Source organism: Electrophorus electricus, chromosome 20 (genome assembly GCF_013358815.1).
Source record: "Electrophorus electricus isolate fEleEle1 chromosome 20, fEleEle1.pri, whole genome shotgun sequence".
Lineage (NCBI taxonomy): Eukaryota > Metazoa > Chordata > Actinopteri > Gymnotiformes > Gymnotidae > Electrophorus > Electrophorus electricus.
This window is the reverse complement of record NC_049554.1, coordinates 2,094,217-2,106,851: the sequence shown is the minus strand read 5'-3', so window position 1 is coordinate 2,106,851 and position 12,635 is coordinate 2,094,217. Positions and strand designations below refer to the sequence as shown.

At 44.8% G+C, this 12,635-nt stretch overlaps 2 protein-coding genes across 3 annotated transcripts in view; both read left to right on the top strand.

The window, feature by feature from the left end:
* The first annotated feature begins 157 nt into the window (after nt 1-157).
* Nucleotides 158-9,348, top strand: ikbke (inhibitor of nuclear factor kappa B kinase subunit epsilon). Of its 2 annotated transcripts, none has more exons than XM_027012933.2 (22): nt 158-482; nt 693-783; nt 1,076-1,205; nt 1,323-1,460; nt 2,176-2,311; nt 2,817-2,998; nt 3,301-3,461; nt 3,718-3,828; nt 4,379-4,558; nt 4,800-4,996; nt 5,434-5,492; nt 5,579-5,670; nt 5,802-5,894; nt 6,072-6,129; nt 6,210-6,322; nt 6,580-6,656; nt 7,292-7,331; nt 7,416-7,517; nt 7,766-7,862; nt 8,332-8,408; nt 8,628-8,699; nt 8,865-9,348. In XM_027012933.2, exons 3-22 carry the CDS (start codon nt 1,116-1,118, stop codon nt 8,926-8,928), a joined length of 2,139 nt encoding a protein of 712 aa, XP_026868734.2. In that variant the 5' UTR covers nt 158-482; nt 693-783; nt 1,076-1,115; the 3' UTR covers nt 8,929-9,348. The 2 variants fall into 2 exon arrangements, with proteins under 2 accessions (XP_026868734.2, XP_026868733.2); XM_027012932.2 differs by having other exon boundaries at nt 6,069-6,129.
* A 1,058-nt stretch (nt 9,349-10,406) lies between these two features.
* rassf5 (Ras association domain family member 5) overlaps nt 10,407-12,635 on the top strand; it is a 39,648-nt gene continuing 37,419 nt past the window's right edge. The window contains exon 1 of the mRNA XM_027012906.2: nt 10,407-11,173. Within this exon, the coding sequence (XP_026868707.2) occupies nt 10,411-11,173 (763 nt within the window). The 5' untranslated portion in view covers nt 10,407-10,410. The remainder of the gene's footprint in view (nt 11,174-12,635) is intronic.

Here is a 12,635-nt window from a genome sequence, read left to right as displayed (position 1 = left end):
CGGTTTTAGCATTTTGTGAGTTATTTATAATTTTGTTTATTGTTCATCAGGGCAGATTTCTGATCATTGTTCACGTTTTCTATAGTGTTATCACTGAGGTCAAACACTAGGTGGCCTCAAGTCATTTTAAAGTTAAATTCATAACAGCCGTTCATAATACACGTTGCCAGCCATGGTGTTGTAGTACGTACGTATTATAGTAATATGCTAAATCTAATTTAAGTTCTATTGAAGTGAACCACCTGTCTGTTTATTGAGGCTCTATCCGCCTAAGCTCTCCTAACTCGTAATTGCGCATTACATTAGATCAAGGCTAGAAAAGCACGGCTCTTTAAACAAGGAAGTAGTTGCTTCCCAAATCGAAAGCAACAAACCCAAATTCTTGTCAAATCCCGAAGCCATGAAACTTGCTTTGAGATGCCAGTGGCCGCCTTTGGGAAATGAATCCGTCTGGTGCTCGTGTTGGCTGAAGATCTAAAATGGTTAGTTTGGGTCCTTTGCTTTTTCCACATTCGCCCGTAAATACGTGTAGTGGATCGGCGGAGCGGATCTTTTAACTGATTCAGCCGAATTATTGAGATTCACGCTTTAAATCACGCTGGGAACAACCTGATCGCAAACATGTTTGAAGTAAATCTGGTTTTGCGCATATTTCTAAAGCATGCTGTCATATGTTAACTGTGTTTCCACAGGTCAGGTTCCCTGTTTGTCCTGTTTTTAAGATCACCGAATGATCATTGTAGATAAGGCGGAGTGTAGTGCCACTGATCTGTGAACCTACAGGTACACCATGTTTATTCGTTAAAATAGAGGTAAATGTTTGGTTAAATTGTCGTTGGAGTACGTAAGACATTTGGGGTCAAGAATTAGAACAAAACGTGCTATGTGTTTTGTATCTATGGTCGTCGAAAAATAGATGCTATGTTGAAAAGTTGTATTCGTCTATACTTTATGTTCATGAGTGGCAGTTCCCTTGCAAAAAAAGTTTTCACGTCACCCAAATCGGCTTTTAAGTCTGCTGCATGCAGTCATTGCTTAAATGGTGAATATATTTTTGACACGTCTTGACTTTCAGAGGAGGATGTTTTAGGAGTCTTTCTGCAGGTGTGAGTAGCATGATGGCAAGTACCGAGAACTACATTTGGTATCATGAAGATGTTCTCGGTCAGGGGGCAACAGCAAGTGTCTACAAGGCACGAGCCAAGGTATCTATACTCTTTGAAACATTGCTCTTCCACTCTCAGAAATGCTGAATGCATGGACCTATTTGCAGTTATTTGGCACATGACTCAGAAGTCTGTCATGCCTCTCTCTCTTTGAAGAAAACCGGCGAGCTGGTTGCAGTGAAGGTTTTTAACGTGGCAAGCTACAGCCGACCGTATGAAGTCCAGATGAGGGAGTTCAAAATGTTGACAAGGCTGAATCACGTCAATGTAATCAAATTCCTCAGTGTGGAGGAGGTAAGCATCTCCTGGGCTGGCTGACATTGGTCAGCACATACCATAGTGTGTGTTGGTGTTGGTGTTGGTGTGTGAGTAAGCGCATGTCTGGCTTTCTACTTCCCTTGGTAAACAGGTTTCCATTGCTTGTTTAGATCTAACCGCTGAACCGTAATTAAATTTCAATGAAATTTAATGAAATTTGAGATTAAATTAATTTAGGGCATCATTTATATTATTTGAAAAATTCATAGTGAAAAACAGTGCCTTGCATTTATCTTGCACAGGTCCTTAGATTTGTCTGAATAACCAATGGCACTTGCACTGTTTCAAAGTCAAAATGTATATTTTGTCAGCAGATCTTTACATCCTGAAAAAGTATTTAGCCCCTTCAGACTAGTACTTGTTAGAACACCTCCTTGTTAAAATAACAGATGTAAATCTGTTGGAATAAGTTCCTACCAGTTTTGACATATTTGGGTGTGGTTGGGAGGGAGTTTATTGAGGAATGGGCAGTGTTAGGTTTGTACCACACATGGAATTTTGAGTTTTGCTAAAAATAATTCTCTATTTTTGTCTTATAAAATCACTAAACCTTATTTCACATTTCACCTGGATCACTCTGATGCCTTAAATCTTTATGACTTGACAGCAATCCATTATTTGAAACATCTGGGGGGGTTGTTTTGTTTTTTTTAAATGCATTTTAATAAAAATCTTTGTCTTTTGACGGTAGTTGCATATGAACAGAGACCAGAAGGTTCTGGTAATGGAGTTTTGTTCAGGAGGATCTCTGCTTAATCTTCTGGAAAAGCCTGAGAATTTCTATGGCTTGCCTGAATCAGAATTCCTTATTGTGCTACGCTGTGTGGGTAAGCATACAGTCACTAGCCTCTTAGACTCACTGGCCCTTTATTAGGTACACCCATTTTATGGACGCACAATTCATCGGCCTTGTGATTGACCTCCTTCATCAAGGGTCAGTTTCTGTCCACAGGGCTGCTGCTATTCCGATATTATTTGAGTGGCAGGCTGTTCCCAACACACCATTTCCTTGTTTGTGTTCCATCCGGTAGTTCTATCCATGTTGGTGTCACTGGTGGGTTAAGAGTGGCCTGCCATACAAAAATACCCAACCAGGAAGAGTTGTATGGTCAGAAACTGATATGCTATGATGGGTTATAGAATCAAACTGTATGTAGTGTAGCTCAGTGTTGTATATGAATCAAGATTGTTAGGAATTTGTATAACAGGAAACTGACTTTTTTTCTTGGTGGTGAGAAAGTGTACGATTATCTCATTTTAGATTCTGATTATCTCTTTTGTCCAAGCATCTGTCGAGGTACCTGATTAACTCTTTTCACTTTGGGTTCCTAGTTAACGGAATTAACCATTTGCGTGACCATGGAGTGGTCCACCGTGACATCAAACCGGGTAACCTCGTGAGGAAAGTTGGGGAGGATGGATGTTCCATCTACAAGATCACCGACTTCGGCGCTGCTCGGGAACTGGAAGACAACGAGACGTTTATGTCCCTATACGGCACGGAGGAATACCTGGTAAGGTCGGCAGCATCTTTGGCCAGATTTGTAGATGTCGCATTTGCTCAGTGCAGGCTTTGATGTTGGATGGCTGGGTCGTACCTTTCTACCTAGAACTCTTTGCAAAACATTTGACCATCAGAAGGTAATACTACATTTTAAAAAAATTAAGATAACCATAAGGGGCTTTTTGACTTTTTCAAGACTTTGATCCATAGTGCGATCGCAAAGTCAAAATCAGCTGGTCATAGATCACCGTTTATCCTCTTGAGATGCCTGGTAAATATGTCCGTAGCTCATCTGTTGCGTGTTGCATGCAGCACCCAGACCTATACATGCGGGCTGTGCTGAGGAAGCCCCAGGAGAAGAGCTTCAACGTGACTGTGGACCTGTGGAGCATCGGTGTCACCTTCTACCAAGTCGCCACCGGCACCTTGCCCTTCATGCCATACGGAGGCCCACGCAAAAACCAGCAAGTCATGTACGTGTGAAGCAAGGTTACAGCCCTTGGTTGTTTTCTATCAAAGGCTGCAAGACACACGGACCCCGTTTCATCAAATTAGAGTTGGTCGCTCAGACTGTGAAGTGCCTGTGGTTTGCATACGTGCCTGTATGTCAGGAAGTGGTAGAGCATATTAGTGAAGTGATGCAGTATAGACGTTATACCCTGAGCTCATATCAACCCCATATAAGCTTGTTACTATTGTAATGATTCTTGTAAAATCTGTTGTTGGTAGGTATAAGATCATTACTGAAAAGCCAGAGAGGGCGATCGCAGGCGTTCAAAAAACGGAGGGTGGCCCTATCGAGTGGAGATACCAGCTACCTTACTACTGCCAGCTATCACAGTGAGTAAATTTGATTTAAGGATAAGCTCAGATGGAAAACCCAGCCTTTCTTCCGAAGACTGCTACCCTACCGACTTCAGTTCCAAACCTAATCGGACACTTCATGCAGTTAATTAAGATCTTCCAGCATGTTGGAATATTGGAACCAGGAATGGTGTCCTGGGGTTATAGCCAAGCCATGTGGCAGCAGAGTTGCACTTGTTTTTGTTCAGAACTAGGCTTTTTACTGCTTAGTCAGTAAAAATACTTTAGTTGCCCTTGGGGGTAGCCCAGTGGTTAAGGTACTTGACTTGTAATTGGAAGGTTGCTGGTTCAAGCCCCACCACTGCCAAGTTGTCACTGTTGGACCCCTGAGCAAGACCCTTAACCCTCATTTGCTCAAGATGTACTCAGTCATAATTGTGAGTTGCTTTGGAAAGAAGCATCAGCTAAGTGCCATAAATGTAATTTATGTTTATTCCGGGAGCTTTATATGTCTCCGATATATATGTATGGATAAAAGTCTGAGTCTCAATATCCAGTCTGTGCATGCGTCACCATTCACCTCTAGGGGGCTGAGAGTGCAGCTCGAGCAAGTGCTGGCCAACATCCTGGAGTCCAACCAGGAGAAGTGCTGGGGCTTTGATCAGTTCTTCGCCGCCACCCAAGACATTCTTCAACGCATCAAAGTCCACGTGTTTTCCCTACAGCAGGCTACAGCCCACTGCATCTACGTTCACATTTACAACACGTCAGTAAACATTTCAAATGCACTCCTGAAATGTCACCACTTCTCGGTGACTGTTTTCGATAAGCAATTGCTGGGTACCCTTCATAATTATGTAGTGTTCCCGAATGTGCCGTTATTACATCTATAAGCATCTACGCACTGTTCTGGAGAATGTGTTGCTCCACTAACGTACTTATGCCATAGTCCAGCGCACATGTCCATCCTCCTATGAACACATTTGGTCCCCTTGATTTGAACACAGGGTTTCAATCTTCTTCGAAGAAGTCCAGGCCCAGACAGGGATTGCACCAGAGGTCCAGCAGTACATGTTCCAGGGTCACCCCCTGCCCCTGGACCCCAGCAAGAAAGTGGCCCACCTGCCACGCACCACCGAAGAACAGCCCATCTTCCTGCTCAGCCGGCAGCCTGAGAAAATGGCTGCACTGCCACCTAGGGAACGTAAGAGTATATCATGTTATAGTGCCTGTCGAATCTGGTGTGTGTGTGTGTGTGTGTGTGTGGGGTAAAGGGAGTTGATGAAAGTAAGACAACTTTGCTCCCAATTCAGCCACATGATCAGTATTAGAGAAGCAATAAGTGTTAGCAAGTATCTTGATGTACTTTGCTAAATCTAAATGAAAATATAAAATGGGTTTAAAAAAAACACATTTTAACACTTTTTTTTGCTTTCATCAGATTGTACAGATCAGTTGTTTATAGTTGCATAGTCCAGTGTATATAGTAAGGACTGTACATGTATTACATATGCATTGTTGCATAGGTTGGTATCAATGATAAAAATTATTTCTCAATATGTTACAGGGTCAACATACTATGATATTCATAGCACATAACCTGATGTAGCCCTCTCTCTCTCCCTCTCTCTCTCTCTCTAGCCGAATCACCAGTCATACCCGTGCGGTTTGATGTCAAAGCAGACTACATTTTCTCCAGGGTAGGTACCAGGGCATAATCGCTACTCTGCACCTGCGACTGCTGTGCATGCTGACGTCTCAACCCATACCCTGTTGTTCTCCAAAGACTATGGATGGGGTGGTCCACCAGTACCTGCGGATGGTCCACTGCCTGCACCAGCACAGGGAACTAATTCTGCGGGGCTTCTACAGTCACATGTAAATAGTATCGACCAATTGTTGCTTTTGTGTTTACAGTGTATGGAAATGGTCCAGTCACAGATAAGAACACGGCTTTTTCTGTTAAACTTTGTGTCTGTTCTTTTGCTTTTTTTTCCCCTCATTACCAGTGAGTGTGTGCATGTCGAGTGCAATAACACAGCCCACAAGGTTGCCATGGTGAACATGAAACTCCTGTCCTGCCTGAGCATGGAGGAGACGCTGTGAGTGCCCATGCACCCATTCTCGCATGCCGCTAACACGTAGCATTCTGAAGCAGGTGGCGGAGAGAAAGGACGTTGAGCGTGCCGCTGGCAGAACATGCCGACATTCACTGCGTCATGCTCGTTTGTTTGTTTGTTGATTGAGTGATTGAAAAGTCTGCTCATCTTGACCAGCAGAGAACAGCTTCCACGTGACTTCCCAGATGCCTCGGACAACATGCAGAAACTTAGCCTGGTAAGAACTCTTCAGGGAGCATGGGGAAGGAGGAAAGCATGCAAATGGCGCACGTAATAAGCCTTTCTGCTTTTCCCCAGATCCAGGAGAAAATGCCCATGTATGGCAGTGGTATCCGAGAATTCCAGGGAAAACTACAGCACTTGCACATGGACCTGGCCAAGCATTCCGAGACACTGGCTGAAGACAGAAGGTGTGGAACCTTTTTGTAGAGCTAAACTGCATGTAAACCCTCTTCATATATCAAAAACCGACTGCTTCCTGAGTGAGTAAATTAACATCTATCAGAATAATGGGAAGATCAATATATTCTCCTCAGGGTGAGCAGCACGTGGACTGTGGCTTTAACGTTGCATGCATTTCTAAGTAATTACACGCTTAATGGTTGCTTAATGAATTAAGACTGAAAGAACGAGATTGTAAAGAGGGATTTTTGTTTGCTCTGTGCAGCATACAAAAGATGGCGTCCCTCCTGGAGAAAATTGTGGCAGCACATCATCAATTTCGGAAAGACCGGTTAAATGAGAGTGAGTGTATGCCTGATCACATGTCTAACAGACATGACAGTTAAAATGGGACCATTGACTGACCACCTATCGTAAATGCCTTTTTTTCCAATTACTGTGAGACTACCAGTCGTGGGAAGGCTCTTGGATTAAATGAGTTGCTGGCTTTCGTGAAACCATGCCATGATGTACGGAATTTTAAACTGAATCCGTGCACCTGTACATCACACTCATCCATAGTGGCCACAAGACCAGGCTCACTCTGAGAAAGAGTCCCTGCATCTAGTGAAAAAGTTTACTGGGTATGAACAGTCAACCCTCTTAGGACCGCTTCTGGCCTGGGATAGATGGGTTGGGTTGGGCTGGGCCTGTATGGGATTAATGAGTTGGGCCAAGCCAGGCCTGTCTCGGGGATTGGTTCCTGCCTCTCAGATCAGCCACATTCCACCTTATCTAATGGTGCAGAAATGGAAAATACATCTGGGTAGGAATGGGGGTGAGTGCCCCCCCCCAGCATGCAATGCTTTACTTATAACATTAGACGCCACTCTCTGGAGAGACTGCTTTCTGATACAGAGCTGCTAGGAGAGGCGTGATCCGCTTGGGGACTGGGATTTTCCAATATGAAGTGAATTCCTTGTTGTCCTCTCCTCTAGAGCTCGGCTATAACGAAGAGCAGATCCACAAGTTTGAGAAGTGAGTAGCCACATTTCTCGGCCTCTCATGTTCCCTCTGGTGTGTTGGCTGTTTTCACTGTGCTCTTCCTCTGTCTCTCCCAAGGATCAATTTGATGATCTACATTAAAAGGGTGAAGGGTCTCTTCCGAGAGGACTGTCTGCAGAAGTACCAAAATGTCCTGACTGCAGTACAAACCTGGAGTAGGTGAGGCATGTAGTGCTTGTGGGAGCTGAGGTCACACTGCCTTACATCATCCCACAGTGATGATATTGGCAGCAGTTATGACTAACTGATAGAACGATTCGTATTAGTCAGACATAAAGAATATACTAAGCTATACTGGATTGTATAGAATATACTCGGCATAAATTGAATATGATGGTGTAAGATTTAATATGGTGATAAAATATGGTGAAAAAAGACTGTGTGTGTGTCCGTCCGTCCATCCATAGCATGCTGCATGACATGCAGTCAAAGTTGGAACACTTCAGCGGTTTCTTCTTGCAGCTGATAGCAGAACTTCAGATGTGTGAAAGACATCAGACCAAGGTCAGCCAAATACAAGAGACTCACTCTGACTGCCTCCTTCTCTCTCTCTTTTTTTTAACATCCTGTAGGTGGTATATAACTAACAGTTTAATAAGAGCCCCTCCAGAAATGGGTGTGGGGGGTGAGATGGTGAACGTGACCTTACGATGCCCATACTTTACTACCTGCTGCTGGTCACAGAGTTTACCTGACTCCACGCCTGCTTCCATGGACCTATAGCAAACCAGTGTTACACATATGATATAGACCCCAAAGGTGATGCACCAAGGTCGCACACAATTTGTACGGTAACCATGGCTAAATATAGCTATTCCATGGTCTTGGGATTTTGCATAGGGCTTACAGAATTACCTAGACAACTGTTTACAGGTGCTTGGTTGGCCTACCTTCTAGATGCTTGAAAGCCTTCATAATAACACTGGAGAACAGTCATGAAGAATACAGCCACTCTTGTGTGTTTGTTGGGCAGGTTCTGGACAGAGTCCTAGCTCTTCAGAGGCCAGAGGCCATGGAAGGGCAGAAGAAAAAAGACCACCTGATTCTTCGGTGGGTTGCTGGATCAAAACCAGCTCTCCGAAACATGCACGTAGTATATACAGCAAGTGTCAAATCATGACGAACTTCTTGAATGGGTAGAAAATTCCAAAAGGTGTAGGTTATGTCATGGCTGCGCACTCTTGCTCTTTGGTAAAGCAGTTTTGTCAGTAGGGGTTGCTAGCTGTGATCCAGTGCAGAGTGCAAACCATGGACTCTGTTTTATTTCAGAATGAAGAGACTAAGAGATGAGATGGAGTTGGTGGCACAGGAAATGCAGAACAACAACCGTATAATAGAAAGGTATCGAGTGCCTGAACTCTCCATGGGCCGGCAGGTTAAGACGGGAACTGCGGTGAAGGAGAGTGCCGTGTTTTCTCATGCCGTTCGCCTCGTTTTCCATGTGTGGCTGCCTCGTTTTGCCAGACTCTGGTTCCTCGTGCTGACAAGATCTGTTTGTGTTTTCAGTTTTGGAGCATTTAACGCTAGGCTGGTGATAGACCCCGAGGTACCTCAGCCAAAAGGTCACTGAAGAGCGCCACCTAGCGCTTCCCAGGGGAAACTGCTGTGTCACAGAATCTACTGCTGCTGATTGAAGGGCGAGGAGCCGCAAAAATGGAGGAGAGAGAAAATGATCAAGCCGACGCAAGACTTTTACTCTGTTTGCCAAATACAAGCTTTTTTTTAAACTGTAACTGATTTATTGACAATTCGCCACAGCCCACAACGGCACTTATGCCCAGTAGCCACATACAGACTGTAAAACACATTGATGGTCCTGTTGGTGTACGTCTCCTGAATATTGCACAACTGTGTATCAAGCTGTTTAAATGAAGATCTACTCATTCTGTCAAATGTTTTGGCTCGAATGCTTCTGTTGTGATAATTAACGATACACAGTATTGCCCTCTTAATTAGATTATTGATCCAAAGAAAGTCTTATATAGACTGGCGGTAAACAATACTGTAAAAGCTTGCCTGACCAAACTCAAATGTGCTGAGGTACTTCAGTGTGTGTGGGGAGGGAGGAGGGAACTAGGCATAGTTTGACCAAACCAACCTTTTTTTTTTTTTTACATTTAAAAATTTTTTTTTTTTTACCTTTAGACAAGTAGTAAACAAGGCAGAAAGTGCGTCCCTCTTCCACATTTGCTTATATTTTTGTGTTTGTTTGTTTTTGCATTATTATTACTAACAGTAGTACTAGTGTTTCGGGTTATTCTTGTACGACTGTGTGCGTAAATAAGGAGACCGCCGTTTTAGTTCTGTGAAAATGTTTTATTGAAGTGAAAGCTAGGGGGGGCGGCTGAGAGCGCTACGTCACGAGCGGAGGTGTGTTTCGCGGTTGGGGGGAAAATCCTGTCCTTTTGGGGGGAAAGTACTTAAACATCTAAAGGCCATCACCGAACTGGGGTTCTCGATTGGAAAGTTTTAGTTGCCCTTGTGGGTCCTTCGTAAAATACAATGTTCTGACGTATGATTGTTTATCTGTTACGTCTTGCATACAAAATGGTTTATGCAACTCATTTTAAAAGTTTTGTCATAGTACACTCTTAATACCTGACAAATACGAGAGGTTTACATGTTTCATTTTGAAAAATGAAAACGTTTTTGAAGAAGATAAACATCTAACATCCGGGAAATATTGCAAATATGTTTTGTTACTTCTTCCAGTGCAGACACTGGAATTTTTATTATTATTATTATTATTTTTGATGATGAATTAATATACACAATTGACCTCACAACCTTGTATTATGAACATGTGTTTGTCACCAATAACTAATATAATAATACACAATTTTGTCTATCTCTTTTTGTGTTTGTGCCCTAATCTACACCATGCTGTGGTGTGCAAAGCCTGCCGGTGTGCGCGCGGCGGTAGAGAATCCCCGTGGGTCGCGTGTTCTCGTTTCCTCTCGTGCTGTGACATTTAAAGCTGGTTTCAAGCGCGCGTCACGGCTGCGGGTGTTTCAGTTTACTTCATACTCCGCACGCGGAGTTCCTCGAAGCAATGGCGTGGGTAACGTTAGAGCGACACCTGGCTCAGCACCATCTCGACTCGGAAAAACTCTTCTTTAAGAGAGCGCTCGAGGGACAGCAGTTAACCCGCAAAGCGCCGCGTGACATAACGACAGGCAAGCGCGCGGCAGAGCCGGTTAGCCCCGCAGGCGCAGCTCCAGCGTCGCGCGCGTCAACAGAGCACACGCAACCTTCAGGCGCGGAGCGCGGCGCCGGTACCGCCGGACCGCCACGTGGTATGGACCGCTCGAGCGGGGACCGTGTCCGGGTCTCCGAAACGCCCGAGCGTGCGTGCGTAAAACGCGACGCGATCGCGGACGAAGATGGCACTCGCGTGGTGCAGCACACCCGCGCTGACAGAGGCAACGTGAACGGGAACAATAACGGTACCCCCGGAGGCTCTGCTTCAGGGCGTCGGAGAGGTTCGGGGAAGGGCACGAGCAACCTCAGCGCATCCGCAAGTACGAGCGCGCTTTGTGGTCCGTCGCTCCGCGCCGGGGGGCGACGTCTGTCGTACCACGGGGACGTGCTGGAAGGACTCCATCTGGACAGGTTAACACGGGGCAAGACGGGTGTGGTAAAACTCATACGCAACGAGCGTCCGAGGAGGGAGGTGTGGTCCATCTTCATCCAGGATGACCCCAGAGTGAAAAAGGAGCACGGGCAGGGACACCTTTTCGCCCCCGTGAAGGCCCTCGTGGACTGGTGCGACGCGTGCAGTCTCCGGATAGAGAGCGAGGCGCTGAGATGCAAATGTAAGTGCCACTGTCTTGATTCATCAATAAACGCTCGTCCATCCTTCACAAAGGTTCTAAAGTCAAATTGTTGCATTTGCATGTGATACACGTTTGTTCAGTTTGAATCTCTTTTGAGTTTCTCTCTGCACCGGAGTCAGTACAGGTTAAATGTTTGCGTGGCGCAGAGCTTAACGTGGAAAAAAGAATTCCGGATCATTATAGACACACTTCTTCAAATAACGGTTTGGTTTTTTTTTTTTAATTGAAATGACAGTTTTCTACGTTCTATTTAGTTGTATATCTGTGTCCAAGAGGAAAGATGAGTAAAGCAGGATTTTTTGGATTTTGCCCTGCGCGTCATCCATCAGTTTCTTCCTTCAGCTCGAGCTTATTTCACGGTGAATGCCAAGCCGCGCTGAGGGGCAAACTGCCTGCGTGTACAAGACAGGTGGCAGTCGTCAGACGGACGGACGGATGATGTGGCGACCAGCTGCCATCTCTCCACATCCAGAAGCACATATAATGGTGTTGGCTCGGAGGCTATTTTTGTGTTCTGTGAGCATTTAATCAAAAATGATGCCTTCAGATATGAGCTGGGGGGGTTTGTGGAGGATGGCTGGGTCTTAGAGGAAGCGGGGGTCCCCAGCAAGGGTCATTATTTGTTTTTGAATTTCACTATAAATCACTTGACAGCCACAGAGATATTGGGCAGTAGAACGCCGAGGGGGGGGGGGGGGGGGGGTTTGCCTGTGTGTTGTGGAAAACTTGTATTTGTAAGTAGATCAGAAAAAGCAAGGCGTTTAAATGCACTACCTCTTCTGCCTACGCAAGGGAGGAAGAACTCTATGCTTCATTGCTTAATTGCCTACACTGGAATTAATGGATGGGTTTCTAGATCAACACCATATAGCCTATTTACACACACTGTTATTACACATTTATTCATGCTGTTATGTGGATGGAGTGTCTCATATACTAACATCTGGTTTGGTGGTGTTATTGTTATTGGGTTTATACATTTATACAGAAAGGTGATATACATTACATGTTATGGAGATTGGTATGCTTTACTTGGTCTTTAACTGAAAGTTGAAAATTCAGCTTCACAGAAACTGAAAGGAAAACATAGATGTTGGTTCCAGGCGTCGTAAGTGCTCTGCTCCCATCATGCTTTGCTGTAAGGAGGATTTCTCTTCCACCTCTCATTTCCCTGACATGATTAGGCCAAGCATTCCTTTCCCGTGACACAGTTGTCTGAAATATGCCACGCGCTGATATGAACATCACGATGTGTCAAAGGTAACCAGGATCTGTGTGAAGCTGAGGATAAATCCAGACAGTCTTGTGTTACAGGTCTGCGTCCTGTATCTCCATCCCTGCTCTGACTGCAAGAGTGTGTGTGTGTGTGTGTGTGTGTGTGTGTATTGTGAGGAGTTGCTGAGCTGGCAGTATGTTTGCAGTCCTTTACTGCTGCTCACTG